General features: G+C 44.5%; 1 protein-coding gene across 3 annotated transcripts in view; it reads left to right on the top strand.

The window, feature by feature from the left end:
- Positions 1-1,172: 1,172 nt before the first annotated feature.
- The window catches only part of arap1 (ArfGAP with RhoGAP domain, ankyrin repeat and PH domain 1), a 41,889-nt gene continuing 24,701 nt past the window's right edge, over positions 1,173-18,360 (top strand). For all 3 annotated transcript variants that reach the window (XM_079732073.1, XM_079732072.1, XM_079732071.1), the window contains exons 1-13: positions 1,173-1,314; positions 7,419-8,737; positions 11,488-11,684; positions 12,963-13,045; positions 13,126-13,220; positions 13,512-13,664; positions 14,368-14,437; positions 14,539-14,659; positions 14,992-15,179; positions 15,638-15,744; positions 16,457-16,656; positions 17,277-17,362; positions 17,655-17,837. In XM_079732073.1, coding sequence (XP_079588199.1) covers positions 7,524-8,737; positions 11,488-11,684; positions 12,963-13,045; positions 13,126-13,220; positions 13,512-13,664; positions 14,368-14,437; positions 14,539-14,659; positions 14,992-15,179; positions 15,638-15,744; positions 16,457-16,656; positions 17,277-17,362; positions 17,655-17,837 — 2,697 coding nt within the window. In that variant the 5' untranslated portion in view covers positions 1,173-1,314; positions 7,419-7,523. The remainder of the gene's footprint in view (positions 1,315-7,418; positions 8,738-11,487; positions 11,685-12,962; positions 13,046-13,125; positions 13,221-13,511; positions 13,665-14,367; positions 14,438-14,538; positions 14,660-14,991; positions 15,180-15,637; positions 15,745-16,456; positions 16,657-17,276; positions 17,363-17,654; positions 17,838-18,360) is intronic.

Below are 18,360 nucleotides of genomic sequence, written 5' to 3'. Positions count from 1 at the left end.
ATCATTTCTGACGGGCATCGCTTGTAGGGGTTTCCGTCTGATCTATCTTGAGCCATTAAAGTCCTTGCTTCTTCGTTGTCTTCGTCGACGTATTGATGATGTGCTTCCTCCTCAGAACTCATTTGGATCCCTGAGGTACACTGGCAAAACTGTGCATGGAAAACGCTTCACGCACACAAACGCGTGCGTGGTATCATACGTCATGTCCTCCGGGATGGGCTCTGTGTGATCACTAATGGCCTGAGAGAATACCGTAGTAAGGATGACCTTGACGTAAAACACATGAGTCTTTTTAATGCTTTTTAAAACAAAGAACAACAACAGTGAGTGACAAGTAGGCTTGAGGTTTATGGACAGGGATGCTTAAGCTTACAATGTATTTAGTTACTTATTGAGTTTGTCATTGGAGTTCATGCATTCCATTATTTCATTCGATCACACTTTTCATTCAATCACATTCATCTAGAACACATGCAAACTAGAATCTAATTAAACATGGTACATTGGACTGACTGAATTTCAGCAGTGACTAGGATTAGCTTAAGTGTAAATAAATAATAGTGTTTCATAGTTTATGTCAAGACCACAGTGTCTTGCCTTTCTGCAGTAAACTGTTGCTGATATCTAATCAAATTATAAGGCTTGATGGGATTTTGACGTTGTGCTTTCATGTGTCATTTAACTGCAATAGCAAGGCATTTTTGTCGTTTTATTAGATTAGTAGGCCTAGTACTCGTTTCGGTCTGTCCCATGATAGAATGGCACATGGGTATGCAGGCCCTACACTTATGACTCATATTCGTATGATCGTTGGCTGACCTCTAGTGGTCTCTAAAGGCTAGTGACAGTTTAGGAAAAACAAATGATCCAGGTGGTTTATCATCACTGATACAACATTTCACAATTCACACGCATACTCGCTGACACTCTAAGCAGCGGTTACAAAACACAGGGCTAGTGTATGTGACTTCACCACATAGTCTGTATAGTTCGCTCTATCCATCTGTTTAAATCCCAGGATGCACGCCCATTAAAGTTTGTAGACGGAACACAATATAGATCGATTTGCTGTTGTGGCCTAAAAAGGGAACGAGGTGGGTGCCCTTCGCATTCTGGCTGTCACGTGACGGTGTCAGGGCTGGTTGGTCTGGACGACAGTGAGGTTGCGACCGAGCACCACCACTACTGCTTCTCCTCCGCTGGCTGGCCAAACATGTTACACCCTACCGTCGTCTCGCTCTTATCGCCAGCCAGTCATCTTCATTCGTCCAAAACCCTGTAGTCACGGTTTGGAGTACTGACCAAGATTTGAAGGTGAGGAAAAAAACTCCCGAATTACATGTGTTTATCACCAAAACTCACTTTCAACCTATTTTGTACAGTCTCTGCTTTCCTCCCGAAACAACTCGGAAATTATTAAAACTAATATTTACCATACGGATTAACCATTAACCAACTCCTGGTTAAATGTTCGCAATGATTGGTGGAAGTAGATGCTTGTTCAAATTGGATTCAGGTTTACAACTGTGAAATGTACGTTAGTTCTGCATACTGTGTTATCATGAAAAACCGCTATCTTTCCTCGGTACGCCTTTCCTCGGAAGGAATATGCACGGAATGGACGCCGACGCGTTTGTTTATCCTGCTTTTTTTTTTTTTTTTTTGGGGGGGGGGGGGGGGGGGGGGGGGGGGGGGGGGGGTTCCTCGACAACCCGTTCATGATGTGACTGTTAACTTCTCCACTTCCCCGTGTTTGAATGTATAATGTGCTCGTCCTCCCGTTCCGACTTCAGTTAGGAGAAGTTACCACAGCCGAGTAAACTCATGACTTGCCAGCGATTCTTTGTTGTGGATGTACGTCATGTTGTGCGTTAGCACCTTGCACTGAACCGGGTTGTACTCCCAGCCCGTTACGATTTTCACCACGTCAGGGTCAAAGCATCGTCGCCCATGACCCATGACCACAACCTCTTGTTGTATTTCCTTACATTCAAATATATTAATTTGCCAGAACATTTGAGGAACTCCAAATTACGTTTTTTTTGGGGGGTTTATACAACACTTTCTAATTCCTTTTTTTAATATATTTTTTAAACTTTTGACCATTTCTTTGGACAATGCTTGGTAATAATTGTTTGTATACATTGTATACAAAAAGCAGATATTGTATATTTTGTCTATAGTGTTGTGATCATTTTTATACATTTTGCAGGCGATTATATTTAAATATTGAGCTACATCTAATACATTACCTATCCACTGAAGCAATATAAAGTAAGTTAAATTGGAAATAGGATTAAGCATTTGTTCTTCCGCCTTGGCTTTTTTTTTTTTTTTTTTACTATATCAGAGAATAGACGTGTGTTTTGTCTAAACCTTGCCAACCTCTCTCTCTCTCTCTCTCTCTCTCTCTCTCTCTCTCTCTCTCTCTCTCTCACACTCTCTCTCACGCTCTCTCACACTCTTTGTCTCTCTCTCCAACTACAACTCACCCCTGAGTCACACTGAGTTGTGAAGTGCTTGAAACAGGAACTATAGCTAATGCAATGGGCCACTACTCTAAGTCAGGTTGCTCCTAGCTAAACATGTTTTGTTGTTGTGAGCAGAGCAATTGTGAGCAAAAAATACCAAAAAGACATTGCCATTGTCCATGACTCTTTCATTCCCAAATTGCACATGTCTCATCATTCACAGTGTGCCGATGATAACTTGATATCTTGCTCTCAAAAGGGGTCAGCCAGATACAGGAAGCTGTGAAAGGAAGTTGAGTGGGCATTCCACATTCTTGAAATGCATAAATTAGCTCTAGAAAATGACATTCAGCAGGTTAACAGTATGGTGTGTTGAAAGTAACCATTTTATAAATACAAGGGTCTCCTAGTTAATTGTTGTGGCATTTTCATGTACAGCAGCTGTGCTGTGCTGAAGGATTTGGTGGCAGTTATTGCAGTGAAAGTTTAGTGCAATCACAATCACTTTTATATACTTATCATAAATGTTCTTGTAGGATTGTCTGATTTCTTGCTAAGCAATTTGTGTCTTAGTAACATGATTTAGGCTCAGTCCAATACCATGTCTTCTTTTCAGATAGCAAACTTGTGGTTTAAGATACAAAAACCATATCAGTACCTATATATCAAAGCGCAGGCATTATTGGGCCTTTGAAGAAGGCTTGCCTCGTGTATTAAAATAGCTAGCTAGTTTAGACTTCTTCTACAGGTCTATGTCAGAAAGCCTTCCGCTGGTTATTGTGGTTAACACACACACACACACACACACACACACACACACACACACACACACACACACACACACACACACACACACACACACACACACACACACACACACGATTTTCTGTTCAACTATTTACTTGATGCAACCATGTTTTATGTTTTAACCACATCAGATGAGTGTCCCACTTCTATTTTAATATTAAATAATAACCAGAAATGACCATAAATGGGAAAAAGGAAACAGGAAACAGGAAATGGGGAGAAGGTCAAGGGGCTGTGGGTGGGAGGGAGTTGAATTAAGTGGGAGGGTCCATTCTGTACTGAAAAGCAGAAGGTCTGAAAGCAGTTTAATTTCCTAGCTGTAAAAAAGTAGGGATGGAAATTAAGTCTATCATTAGCCTACTGTTTAAAATGTTGAATGCCTATAGACAAAAAAAGAAAGAAAGTGTAACATTAAAAAACATACAATACATTACTATTTTTTTTCAAAGATCTTAGACATATCATGTCTTCGTTTTCCGATTTCCGCAAGTCCTAATGGAATTGAAGGACTGTGCCATACATTCCCAGTCGCTTAGTGTGTCTGCAAGGCCGAGTCACCAGACTCGTGATTTACAGTCCCAATTTGAAGAATGAGGCTAAACCTCTAGAACAACACTTCCCCTGTGTTCTACGTCCTGTAACATTAGTCAGAAGTTCTCTTCCACACTGACTTCAACAAGCCAAAAAATAACAACATTTTCATCAGAATGCTGCAGTTGATACTTCCCAATGGAAATAGAAGGTTGAATGTAAACAATGTTGTTTGAGACTCACTGATTCGTACTGCTGTTGAAAGAGGTTACTGCATTGGGGCAGAAACCTCTTTCACGATTGGGGCAGTTCTGCGCAGAGTTTACATGTGCTTCTCATGTTCATGTATGTTTGTTTCCCTGTCCTAACAAGCATGCCAGGGTGATGAGCAGATGTAATAAGTGGGAAGAGCATGTAAGCATGTATCTTTGATAACACACTGACAGGTCTGACAGTCATTATGATCTAGATGCCCACTCTACTTAGGATCAGCTCACTGGCTGACCTGATTTCAACTCTCTAAAACTTTGAGCAGGCCTACGCAGAATTAAAAAAAAACATTGTTTTGTACAAAGTATGCACAATTGGTAATTTACGATTGGAAATGTATGGTCATATTACGCAATGTCGTAAGATAGCTGTAGTATTCAAAATGTGCAGTATTCAAAAATGCTTAACACAGGAAAAGGTCATAACCTCGCCTATTTAGATGCAGCTGACGTGTGATCTGTTTGCAGAACCATTTTGAACTTTATGTTGCCATTGTGATGATAAAGAGCTGAAAATATATTGGAGCAAGTGGAAACCTTTCATTCTCTATCTCTTCCGGCCTGAACAGGGTTCTCGTACGTGTGACGTCAAACCTGATATGATGATCCTGATTACATATCAGGATCTTACATATCAGGTTTGACGTCCCTCATGTATTCAGGAAGTGTCTTTCACTCACATACTCTCTCGCTCGCTAGCTCGTACACACACACACACACACACACACACACACACACACACACACACACACACACACACACACACACACACACACACACACACACACGTACGCAGAACTCTCTGACGGGCAATCTATTATACAGAGATGGGGTGTGATTATAACAGAGGGGCTGAAACAGGGAGAGCGAGGAGGACTTTGAGAAAGCTTGGACGGTAAATTCATGTTGAACAAAGTGCTTCAATGTGTAAACAAACACCAAGTAGTCTATTTTGGGTTTTTAGAAAGCGTTCAGATATGGCAGCAATAGTAAGGCTAGCTTCTGGTCCTAATTGAAGATAATTATATTTTAATTTCTTCAATGTTCCCACAAAACTGCCCCCTTTCCGATTGATCACACACACATCCTGGCTGGCTGGTAGAATACGTGGCCTTGCATTGAGCACCTTGACAATATGCTGCTTCGTTCTCTCATAATTTTGTCTGCAGTGTTTGTTCATGTGCATGCTTTTTTGTGTGTGTGTCTGTGTGCTTGCGTGCGTGCGTGCGTGCGTGCGTGCGTGCGTGAATGCTCGCCTAGGCAACAGAATGCCCCATTGTTAAGGCAACACAGAGACGCTGTTTATAGAGTGGAACACAGAATAGGAGAGACTCGAAGGGATTGGAGAGCAGAATGTGACCCATGCCACACAGAAAAGGGCCTAGGAACACAAAAGTGTTGTTCTGAAAGTGTTTGTAGACAGTTCAGTTCATGCAGTGTCATGAATCACAAGAAAGTTACCAGACCAAACATGTTGACAAGAAATGCTGGGTGTGAACTCTTCAAATGTTCTACTCGTCTCACTGAGGAGAGAAATAAGAGGACGATGAGGCTATGAGCTGAGATTGTGTGTGTGTGCGTGTGTGTGTGTGTGTGTGCGTGTGCGTGTGTGTGTGTGCGTGTGCGTGTGTGTGTTTCCAGTACTATATTAGGCATCATGTTTTCTTATACAACATAAAATTTGTCTTGCCATAGTTACATTTCAAACCCATGGGTGCTAATGTTACACGTTTGCCTCATTTGTCATGTGGCCCATCAATAGGAGACACCCTTGCATTGGGCCTGTTCCTCAATTCAAAAATTAGGAAGTTTATTTTGTCCGGTGATGGGACTATGAAGTACCGTGCACTGTCAGGGCTTCTTATACTACTAACTCTATTATCTATGTTAATCTGTTTGTAATTTTATTGTGAGTGTAATGATTGTTTAAGTGTCATACAGCTACGCAGAAGCGATTGATTTTGTAGTTTGTAACTACTTTGACAATATGTGTTAACTCGGAAACGGACCAGGAACTAAAAATACATTGGAGAAGTTGACATTTAAAATAAACAACGCAGGCATCATCACTTCATAATTTTAGCAAGTGTTTGCACAGTTAAACAGTTGGTTGCTAGTTAGGTAGTGGGGACTCAGGACAGGTTAATAGAGAAGATCATGACTAAGGAATGGCAATAAATTATTAGCAAAATAGTTAAAAACGTAGCAAAATTCGAAGGGAATGTAAGGAAAACTATGCTTACGCAGGTATTTTTTGCAAATGGTTAATCAGAAAATGAGTTCAGGATCAAATTTGATAAAAGAGAAAATATACTTTCTAAATATGTTTTGAGTTTATAACTATCCAGGTAGTTTCACCAAAGAGAAATCAACATTGTGTTTACTTCCTTTAAAACGCACCCTTTCTGCCGCAACCTATCTTTCTCAATTCTACCTTTGGTCAGATGGTACCTCATGCTGTCTCCCTGTTACTGTAGCTCAGTTTATCCAGCTGTATACATCTCAACGGATTCACCTATGAGTTGTGCTTATAATCTGACCCACATCAAAAAATAATTGATTTGATAAGTTTGTTACAATGTTACTTTGCAATGCTTAAAAAAAAGAAAAACATTCTATGTCAAAATAAAATGAAGCCTTTTGTAAATGGAAGTCAAAACTGTATGTTGAAATCTGGTATGGAGGTGAAAGTGCAAAGGTGCATAAAATAAGGCCCGGCCTATCAATCCCATCACAACCGGGTAAATAGGATAACCTTCTCATACTTTTTAGAACTGCAGAGAAAATGTTATTGTACACAATCTCGAATATATGTTTGATTTAATAATGGGCTTTTTGAAAATGCATTTAGGCTCTTCTTAAATCTTAAAAATCAACATCCTGCCATACAGACTCAGAGACTGGTCTTACAGACATTTAATGTGTGTAATGTGTGAATAACTGCATTGGGCCGACAGTTGCCCAGAGATGTTGTGCCTGCTGCTCTGTTTATAACCCCAGCAAAATATAATAGGCAAACCTATAAAAATCGATCTATTTTTTTCTATTTATACTGACAGTCTTACGTCTGGCAAATTAAAAAGCATAGTCAATTAAAACATCATCAAAAGCCCTTTTTCTCCTCATTTTTATTCTGCATTGCTTTTAGAAAGGTTTGCTGGTTTAGAAAAGTTTTGTTTTACTTCTTACCGTAGGATAGAAGGAACCTGGGGAAAATTTCTCGCAAAAATACAGACAGTTGTTCTGTGGATTTTGCATAATTCTTGGCAGAATGGTATGTATCACCTGAACAAATATCTTCATACCTGTCTTAGTAATGTATATTCTTTGTCTTTCACAGCTGGTTTGCAAGAAAAAATGACCTGAAGAGTGATCCATCGCATCCACTACCACACAAGAAAGACAGACGGACGCGCAACCGAACGCACGCCCCTACTCATCGACCATGTCCCAGTCTGAGATGTGTGTGTCTGTGTGGGACTGGCTGTGTGCCCTGCGTCTGGAGCAGTACTGTGACGCCTTCCAAGACTTCGGGCTGCTGACGCTGGGGCAATGCCAGAGCCTCTCTCTGGAACAGCTGGAGAGTCTGGGAGTCACGCTGCCGGGACACCGGCGACGCATCTTGGCCAGCCTGCACAAGTCCCAGTCTCCTACCCACCCCCAACCCCACCAGCAGCCAGACCCACAGGGCTCCCCGAGGCCCCGTCCCACGCAAGCCGTCGCGGCGGAGGAGGTTGGAGGGCAACAGCAGGGGAGGGGAGCAGCCATGTGCCCCAAGCCGCCCCAGAGAGCGAGACCCGTGCCCGTCCCGAAGGAGAGGAGGGAAGTCCTGCCTGTCCCCAGAGAGCGACCGAGGCCTACCCCCCGGGAGAGGGCGGCACGGTCCTCAGAGAGGTCCGGCTCGGAGGAAGGGAGGGGGGACTCCGGGGAGGAGGTGAGGACCCCCAGGCTGCAACAGGATAGACCGAGAGCCCGGACAGTAAACGAGGCAGATGGAGGGCCGGAGGAGGAGCGGCCAAGGCCTGTGCCCAGGGAGAGGACTAAGCATAGCGCCTCTTGCCCTGAAGATCCCGGCAGCGACCCTGCCTTGCCCCCCATCCCTCCACGGAGCACCCCCAACCGCCCACCTCAGCGCTTCACCGTCCCCACCCCCGTCCCCCCCATCCCAGTCCCCACTGGCTCATCTCCACCCTCCAGCAGCAGGACCCCTCCGGCCCCCGACGTACCCAGCAGGAGCCAGGGCCCCAGCCTTCACACCACCCCCACCCTCCAGAGCCCTCCCCCCATCACACAGACGGCCGTCCAGCCTCCTGGTTCCCCCGCCCTCCCGCCCTCCCCCCTTCCACGCCCCAAGACATTGGCTCTGCTCCCCCCACTCGCTCCCCGGAGGGGGGACGGCGAAGGGAGAAGGACTTCGCCCGCCTCTCCCACCACCACCCCGCCTTTACCCCGCTCCTGCTTGTCGTCATCCACTGCCTCCTCTGCATCCTCCTCCTCCTCCTCCACCTCCCCTTCCTCCAACTACTCCCTACCACCAGAGTTGAAGGCTGAGATTGTTGCGCCACCCCTGCCTCCTAAAGCCAGCACGGCTCAGGGAGCATCCCAGAGGTCCTGGCACCGGGAGAGGGTGCAGCTCTCCAGGTTTCGGCGTGGCCACAGGTGAGATTTCACTTGCTTACCTGCACAGCAACTGTTCCATTATGATTTTTCTTTTTGGGGGGGGGGGGGGGGGGGGGATGTTTTTAATGCAATGGATCAATGCATGAAACCCACCTTGGTGTCATGAACTTGACCCCCCTCTATCAGTTTGCTCGGAAAATGTTTGCCCTGAGGTGGTACTCTTGCCGGTGACTATGAGTTTTGCTTGGGTGTTGATCTAATGAGGTGTCCCTTTTATGTTAAGTCATTTATTTTAATGGTTGTTTTGAGTCTTTCAGAAGTATTTAGTACAGTTTACTAGACAGGCTTGACAACCCACAGTTGGTTTCAATTCCAAATGTGAAACAATGCTGCCATCCAGTGGATACATTTTCAAACTGCTTGTGTTCCTACTTTGAGTCATATAAGAGATTTTGATGATAGAATGTGAGCAGTACATTTAAAAATAGTTTATTGATTGATTAAGCTTGACTGATTGAGCTTGATTAAAATCATGGCAGAGACGGACAATTTCAGTTGTGTGTGGGGGTCATGTTTAGGACCAATCTCTCTCTGTGCTTGGGTTGACATTATTTGGGGTGCATATGTGTCTGCATGTCAGTGGGGTTATTCGTCTATTAGTTTATGTTGTCACTAAAAAGGAAAGTGTAAGGGCCGAGATTCATGGTTTGTTTGTGAAAACACTTGTTGGTGGCTGGTTATAAGGTTATTTTTATATTAAACGTTACGTTTTGGTTCTCTGCTCTCATTCAAATGAGAGAAGCGCTGTGGAGAAGGTCAGGAAGTGAAGCGCAGCGATAGCAGTTGGACTGCATTGGGTATCAGCTGTGAGACAGATAGAAAAATGAAACAGGAGGAAGAACTGAGCAAAGAAAGTGAGCTGTATACTAGGAAGTACTTTCAGATGTTCTACTCTTCATGTGTGCGCACTCACACACTCGCGCACACACTCCGTTTCCACACATGCGCGTCTCATCCTACGTATTCTAGTAAGCCAGCCGTTTCCTCTTTGCTCTTCCTTCCTTCATGTTGTCTCATTCTCTGTTATTTTGTTGAGCTTTGAAACATGCCAGGACAGGTAAGACTAGATCCTATACTTAACTTCTCCTTTCTTTTTTTTGTTCTGCTTTGCCTGCTCCCTCTCCCCCTCCCCCCTTTGGCTCTGTTTTTGCTGCAAGCATTTACACCACTTTGTGTGTGTGTCTGCGTTAATATGTTGTCACACTTGCCTGGTGTGGCTGTGATCTGCTCTGGACTGCATCAGTGATTGTTTCTGATAAAATAAAGGGACGTATGCTAACCAAGTGGTTAATTGTAATGCAAATGAATTACTGATTCCATACAGGATTTTGAAAAAGGTCAGCGCTCTTGTGGTATAAACTCGCATGGATTGGCTGCACTTTGAAAGGATAATTAATAGAGACGCTTCTTTTAAATTAATTGTATTTGTTTGTACATGTCTTACGTTTGTTGTGAGAAGAAAATTGTTAGCTTGGCTTTAAAAAAAGTGGTATAAATGTAACTGAACTGGGCTGCCACAGTTGTTTGTTTATAGTGAAATGCTAAAACACTTTGGCAAGGCGATTGAAAACCAGCCTCATTAAAGATGTAGGCCCTACTTCACAACATAGACATCGTGCGTTGCTCTCACAAGAACAACAATGTTTTGTTTGGACAATCCAATGTCTCGCCCCTAATAGATCCCTGTTGTTGTTCCTAGCGCCTCAATAGGTCACGTGTAAAGCATACAAAGAATTGTCAACTAGGTGCCAGTTCATTTATGGTCTAAAGCTGAGTGGATGGAGGACAGGTGCTTGGAGCCACTTACCCTTCACCGTCCACCGCCTTTCCCAGTCTTTCTTGCCGTTTATAAATCATGATCATTTTCTTAAAAGGGGAAGTGAACAGGAGGGAAGAATAAAAGAAGGAACTTTCGCAATACTGGATACATAGGATTTCACGATTGTCCCGCTCTCTGTTCCCATAATTGAAACAACGTAATTTCACCAGTCACGTAATTCACAAGCGCATTTGACATCTTCGCTTTGCGTTGCACAAGTAAACAAATGAATCAGAATCTTTCCAAATAACTTCTCTCAGCGTAGATCCAACAGATCTTCAGATCTGCTCATCATATTCAGACTCGGATGCAGTGGGATAGCCAGCCGCCTAATGTATGTTTGCTTGTACCTGTATTGTCTGCCTAATGTATGTTTGCTTGTAGAGTGGTATCCAAAGGTATGTGGTGTTCACGCTATGATTGTATGTAGACCTGGTAGGGTGCAGGCCCACGCTTGCTTCCTGTATGGAGGAAGAGGGAGCGAATGTTGAGTAAAGAGTAAGACCAAACCAGTTGGATTGTGCTGGAGCTTGACAGCGTGAGGGTTTGTTTAACTGCACAGGATCAGCATTTCTACAAGGAAGCTTGTAATAGATCGAACCGAAACAACAGCCGTCTCCATAGGCATTCCTGAGGCACAGATTGTAGCTTCTTGAAAGTAGCACTGTTGTAATTTGTTGACCAACTGAACCCCAACAGTTAGCCAAGGAGCTATCCCCCCGTCTACTAGTCAGAGGCATGACAAAGGCGACCGGAGCGACGGACACCTCTCCAGAGAATCCATGCAGAGAATCAGCCGGTTCCTCGAGATGTTCAGCCGACCGCTGGACACCGCGGAGAGCGTGGAGGACTCTCCCCCCGGCCTGTCCCTGGCCTTCATTGACCCTTCCTCTGTTCATCCCTCACCCAGCCCCGTCCATCCAGTAGTGGCCTCGTCCGATGACCCAGCGCCCGCCGCCTTGCCCCGCGTCAGGACGCCCAAGACACCCGAAGACCCGTCCACGCACCTGCCGCTGGATCGTCAGCAGCCTGAGGTGGTGGTGGAGTTGACGAGCACACAGCCAGCCCTGCCGGCCAGAGACCTCTGCCGGCCCCCTTCCATCACTGGTGAGTACTGAGCACCGACCAGCCTACTGGCACCTTCAGACCAGGGAATGATCAAAGGGCGCCATGTATGTATCTATATTACATTGCAATACATTTTTTTAGCTGATGCTTTTGTCAAAAAGTGACTTGCATCAATTAATATATACCCCCAAAAAGTGCAAGAGTCTTTCGGGTACATAACATTCATTAAATAAGAATAGCAACTGTTTTAGGTGCTGCCATATAGAAACAAGCGATGGAGAATAGAGAATCTGTATATATTATACTGTCTTCTCTATAGTATAATGATGATGGAGACTGCATCCTATAGTGTTAAGCATATTTTCCATGTTAACCAGCATGGCAGCAAAGCATTGGCCTCTATATCAAAGAAGCATCAAAATCTACACTCACTGCTTATGTCGTCACATACAGTGAAGTTTCCAAGAATTTGAGGAAGAATTGCCAAATTAACCAATTGTAATAAATTATGCTAGAACATTGGCTCCCAGCCTTTTCAGGTCTCAGGCACACCACGATCCTAACCAAATTCACAAGGCACACCACCTGAAGATGACTGATATCCTGTTTGGGAATGACTATAGGGTGTCCGCCTTCCTGCCTGGTGCTCAGGAAGCGTAGAGGGGAAAAAAGAAACACATTGACGTCAGAAGGACCTTTGTGGAGGGAATTTCCCTAATAGACATAGCTAATATCATACACTATATTTAATTACACACACACACACACACACACACACACACACACACACACACACACACACACACACACACACACACACACACACACACACACACACACACACACACACACACACACACACACACACACACACACAAAGGCACCTGTAGCATAATGTAGCAGTTTTCATCTCTAATTTGGTATTTATTTGACAGTTGGACAAGCCGGCCATTTTTGTTGTGATCATGAGAAATTGCCGGATGATTTTCATCTGTTTTTCACTACAGATGTAGCCTTACACACACACACACACACACACACACACACACACACACACACACACACACACACACACACACACATACATAGCCGTTTGTGAGTTTTTGGAAAACTTGTACATGCCTGTTATTATTTATTAAGTAGTTGTGTCATCCTAAATGACGGCAGTGACCAATTTTTTTTTTTTTTTTTTTTACAAATAATGATATCTCTATTAATAAAGTTGTTTTCAATATAATCATTCTATTTGAGGCCTAACTCTGTTGCCAGCTGTAATATCTCACCCTCACTCTCACTCTGTGTGTGTGTGTGTTTCAGCGTCAAAACAGGACAGTTCTGATGACTCTGATTATCAAGAGCAATTTATCCCAAGTAGCCGTTTAGTTAACTCACCAGACAAGGTAAGAGGAGGGGACATGGGCTCTGTATTGGAGAACAATCCCAACTGCGAGCAGAGAGTGACAGTTGTCTCATCAAACAGGATATGTTACTGCCCGTGCCCAGGCAGAAAAAGCGTATCAGTTCATTGTGCAGCGATGACGAGCTACTGGATGACGACGAGTCAAATGCTAACCAGTAAGGGACACACACGGCAAATCAAAGTTATATGGAAGCTAGCAATCAATTCATCTGCTAATTTGTTGTATTACCATTGTATAATTTTTTCACTCACATCACTGTGATAAGGTAACTCATTTTCAATGGTGATTGATGTGCCAAGGACCCATATCTATTATCTGATCTGATCTGAGCTATTCACTTACGTATTCTCAACATCACTTTGACAACATTGAGTGGCTTGACTATGAATGCCAAGGATGTTTCCTTGCACCAATGTTATTTTGTGTGTGTGCGTGTCTGTTTCAGTCGTGACTCATGGTTGGACTACGAGCCTGTGTCAACACAAGGCAGTCTTTATCTGCCGTCCTGCGGCCCATTGGGCCTGCCTCCAAAAGAAGACTCCGCCCACCAGAGCGCGGTCATTAAAATGGGCTGGCTGGACAAGAACCCCCCGCAGGGGTAGGAACACTAGAGACCAACACTGGCATGGTCTTAGTTTAACTAGGACAATAACATTAGCTTTATGGGAGCGCCGTTGAGGCATTTTCATCCAAAACTAAGTTGACTGCCTCTGATGTGTCACACGTTTCATTGCTGTGATTGGTTATTGAAATGCATCGAGAGGAAATATAAAAAAAATGACGGAGAGGGTTGAAATGCGATGCCAAATTGGTCTGGCAAAACACTCAAACACTAGCCTGGCCCTACCAGACGCTCATACTTTGTTGCACAGAGAGTCTGGCCTCTCTCCATTGACAAACGTTAACTCATTTGAAGGCGGGTGGCGGTTGGAGTTTAAAACTATATTGGATCTGCCCAGTGCCACTCTGGATCTGCCATAACCAATCGCTAACGTTTGACTACAACTCAAACTAGCGCACAACCTCAACGTCATTGTTCTCAGCCAGTCCCTCTGTTTGCTGATTGGACCGGCAATATTTGGCCGGAGAAAACCCGTGAATATACCGCAAAGCCAGACGTAGTACTGAAGGGAAATTAAAATTGAGAGGAAGTACGTAGGTGGACGGAGCCAGGCTACTCAAACACTACAACACAATGTACAAGAATAAAAAAATCGATGATGACAATAACTGATATAATTGAAGCCTGCAGTGTAATTGAGGTGTGTGAATGAATTGTGTGTTTGTGTGCCCACATGCAGGGCCCTCTATTACCAGAGACGATGGGTGAAACTTGATGTGGACTACTTGAGATACTTTGACAATGAGAAGGTGATGGCACTTGGTACACGCAGAGTATTCTCCTCACATCTGCATCACAGAACACACACACTCAACACTACCTCCCTGTGTGTGCGTGTGTGCGTGTGAAGGAGGTGTACTCTAAGAGGATGATTGCAACAACCGCCATCACAAACGTTATGTGTGTGGGGGAGCTCAAGTTTGAGGTGGTCACCAACAACCGCACCTTCCTCTTCCGGGCAGAGAATGAAGGTTAGTGAGTCTTTAATACCTTTGTCTGTGTGATGTGTGTGTGTGTGTGTGTGTGTGTGTGTGTGTGTGTGTGTGTGTGTGTGTGTGTGTGTGTGTGTGTGTGTGTGTGTGTGTGTGTGTGTGTGTGTGTGTGTGTGTGTGTGTGCACATTTCCACATTTCCCTGCTTGACTGCCATTCTTTGCTGAAGCAGAAACTGTCGTTCAGGTCTTTCAAGCACATCATTTTATTTTGCATAGTGTGTGTGTGTGTGTGTGTGTGTGTGTGTGTGTGTGTGAACATGGCTGTATGTATTTAAAGGTTACATTTGTGTGTGTGTTCTTCCACGTCCAGTTGAGAGGAACGACTGGGTTGCTGATCTGCTGGACTGCACCAGGGGGCGCCGTCGCATTAGCACCTTCAGCCAAAGCTCATCTGTGACCACTGAGTGGCATAAGGGCTACCTGGAACTCCGAGGCTTACGCTCCAAACTCTTCACCGTCGTGGCCTCAGATAAAGTCTTCCTCTACAAGAACATTGAGGTGTGTGTGTGTGTGTGTGTGTGTGTGTGTGTGTGTGTGTGTGTGTGTGTGTGTGTGTGTGTGTGTGTGTGTGTGTGTGTGTGTGTGTGAATGTGTGTCAAAACGAAGGACATTGTCTGTGTTTACATATAATACTTGAATAATAGTTTTGCCAGAGTCTTTTTTTTGTGATGTGTTGCTGCTGATTTACATATATCGAAAGTCAGTTTTCATGGGTGTTTAATACATTGCCGTCATAAATTTCGCATTCAGTTTTAGGATGAGAAACTCAACGACTTATTGCAAATATTTTGGAAACGTTAAAGTACACATTGCTCACCTAGTTTCCATAGGTGCAATTCTTTCGAAGACTAGGCTAGACTAAACACTTTTAAATAAAAATTATATAATTGTTTGGAATCCTAACTAGCTGTGTTCCTTTTTAAACGGCTCCTATTCCCTGGACGGCGTTCCTGCAGGACTACCACATAGGAATGGGCATAACGTCCATAGACATGAACGTGGGGAACGTTAAGGACACCGACCGGCGTAGCTTCGACCTCACCACGCCCTACCGCATATTCTGGTACGCACACACCTGCTCAAACGCCACACTTGGGGGCGTGATGCAATAATGCAAGTCCAGTCTCAGCATTTTAGCTCACTGCTCCGACTGGATAATTTTTGGCAACTGGGTCTTCTGCCCATAAGAGAGAGCTCAGCTGGATATTATAAGGAGAAGTGTGTGTGCGGGTGCGTGTGTGTTTGTTGTCTTCTGGTCTGCTGCTCCCTGCTGCTTCGGCTGTGAGAGAGCTCAGCTTGACAGGATGGGAATAGCTGAAAGGGTCTTTGGCCACAGAAAAGTCTCAGGGTGCATGTATATTTGTGTGTGTTTGTGTCTTGTCTCTGCATTTAACAACATCTAAGTGTGTGTGTGTGTGTGTGTGTGTGTGTGTGTGTGTGTGTGTGTGTGTGTGTGTGTGTGTGTGTGTGTGTGTGTGTGTGTGTGTGTGTGTGTGTGTGCGCTCGCACAAAAAAAAACAACGCGTGCGTGACGGATGAGAAAGGGAAGAATTTCGACACAAAGGTCTGCATCACGCCACTATTAATGGAGTGTTAGTTTCGGGTTCCAGTTTCTGAACCCTCCCTTATTTCTACCACAGCGACAGCAGATTAACAGCCATGTCTCATCGTGTTCGGGGCTGCCTCACTGACCATCCTCACTCTTCCTGGCAAGGCCTGTGTCTGCCGGCGCTCCTCTACAACCCCAGTGCTTACTCTTCTCCGCCTCCCAACAGCTTCACGGTGGACTCAGAGCAGCTCAAGGAGCAGTGGGTGGAGGCCATGCGCACCGCCATAGGGGAGGCCCTGTCAAATAGCGAGGTGGCTGAGCGGATCTGGGCCGAGCCCAGCAACGGATGCTGTGCTGACTGCAGTGCGGCCGGTCCCGACTGGGCGTCCATCAACCTGTGTGTGGTGGTCTGCAAACGCTGCGCAGGTTTGTGTCATGTGTAATAGTGAAGTCAAACGTTGATGGGAAATCTCACGCATCAGACTTTAGATGACTAAATAGTAGTAGTAATAGGGATATTGAGGTCTTGGTGATCTGTTGGTTTCACTTTCTTAAAATGGTTCATAGAAAGTGTGGTGGGAATTTGCACCACGCCAATCATTTCTGTATAAACTGTTTAAGGATAAAGAGTCATCCGAACTTATAGAATAGAATAGAAACTTTAATTGCCACACAACAAAGTGGGTGGTCTTTTTTATTTGTTATCAGTTATAACAATAAGTCAAATTTATTCAAGCAATAAACATACAATAACATACAAAAAACATACAATAATCCTCAGGGAGGATTAGGGAAAAGGCACACCCAACAAATGGCAGTTAGAGAAACGGAACGTGAAATAGAATTTTGCTATGACAGAAGTCAATGGAGAGAAGCTGCAGCAGCAGCAGCAGCAGTACTACACTGAGGACTCTGCCAGGATTGACACCTGCGGATTGGAATTCCTCTGTCTTTGTGCCAAATGGTTGTGAAATTCCTCAAACTCACAACTACTTCACAACGGAGCTGTGACCCTTTGTTTGTTTGTGCATGTGTGTATTTTAAAGGAGAGCACAGAGGACTGGGTCCCAGCATCTCTAAAATTCGAAGTCTGAAAATGGACAGGAAAGTCTGGACAGAGGATCTCATACAGGTATATTCCCAAAGCCCGTGAACGCATGCACACTAGGTTGCAAACTCTTCCCCCTACATGTTTGCAGTCCATAACATGTCCACAACAATGATCTTCGCTATATAACATTGACATGCTATTTTTAATATAGCCTTTTACCGCATGTAATAAGCAAGATGTAGGCCTACATTGAGATGATTTACACCAAGATAATATTCAGATGCTATGATGATCTCTTTTACACGTTGGTGAGCCATAGGGTACATTCTCTTAATTGCAATAATTCTAACAAACCTACGATCCCCTGTTGTAGCTGTTCTTGTTGCTAGGCAATGAGCGGGTCAATGCGTTCTGGGCCGCCAACGTGCCGCCCAGCGAGGCCCTGGCGCCCTCTAGCTGCAGCAAGGATAGGCGGAGCTTCATCGGCAACAAGTACCGCCAGGGGAAGTACAGGAAGTACCACCCGCTATACGGCAATCAGAGGGAACTGGACAACGTAAGGACCGTTTGACATCCTCTGACTTAAGAGACCTGTTCTCTGAAGTCGCACTGTATTCTCACCGGGCCTTGATTTAATGAGGTTGTTGGTCGCGGATACACAGAACCTGCGCATTTACTAGCAAGTGTCAAAATCGACAACTATACTTGACATGTACATTTAAATGACAGCCTTTAGCATTCACCTTCCGGCTTTCTATCCATCTGTTGATCCAGTCATCAGGACATCTGGCATTCATATTTCAAGTACTCCTTGAGCATAAGCACTACGCAGAATTTTGAGAACGATTCGAATGCTACGGCTGAATCAGCAAATCCCTGACATTGTGTGTGATAGAATCAAAGATCCAGACTCGGGGCCACCCAAGAGATGCTTAACCTACTTACCCCCAAACCGTTGCCAATGGTTTACACTCTCTGTCCCATTAGCGGCAGGCATGAGCTAGTGAGTGGGTGGGTGAGAGGGTGCATGCTCTTTGTCACACTAGGCATTTGTCACCTAGTTCCGTTTTCCCTCCTGT

The sequence above is a fragment of the Pollachius pollachius genome (assembly GCF_949987615.1).
Source record: "Pollachius pollachius genome assembly, chromosome: 3".
Lineage (NCBI taxonomy): Eukaryota > Metazoa > Chordata > Actinopteri > Gadiformes > Gadidae > Pollachius > Pollachius pollachius.
The sequence above is the reverse complement of the archived record's forward strand: the minus strand, read 5'-3'. Positions and strand labels throughout refer to the sequence as shown.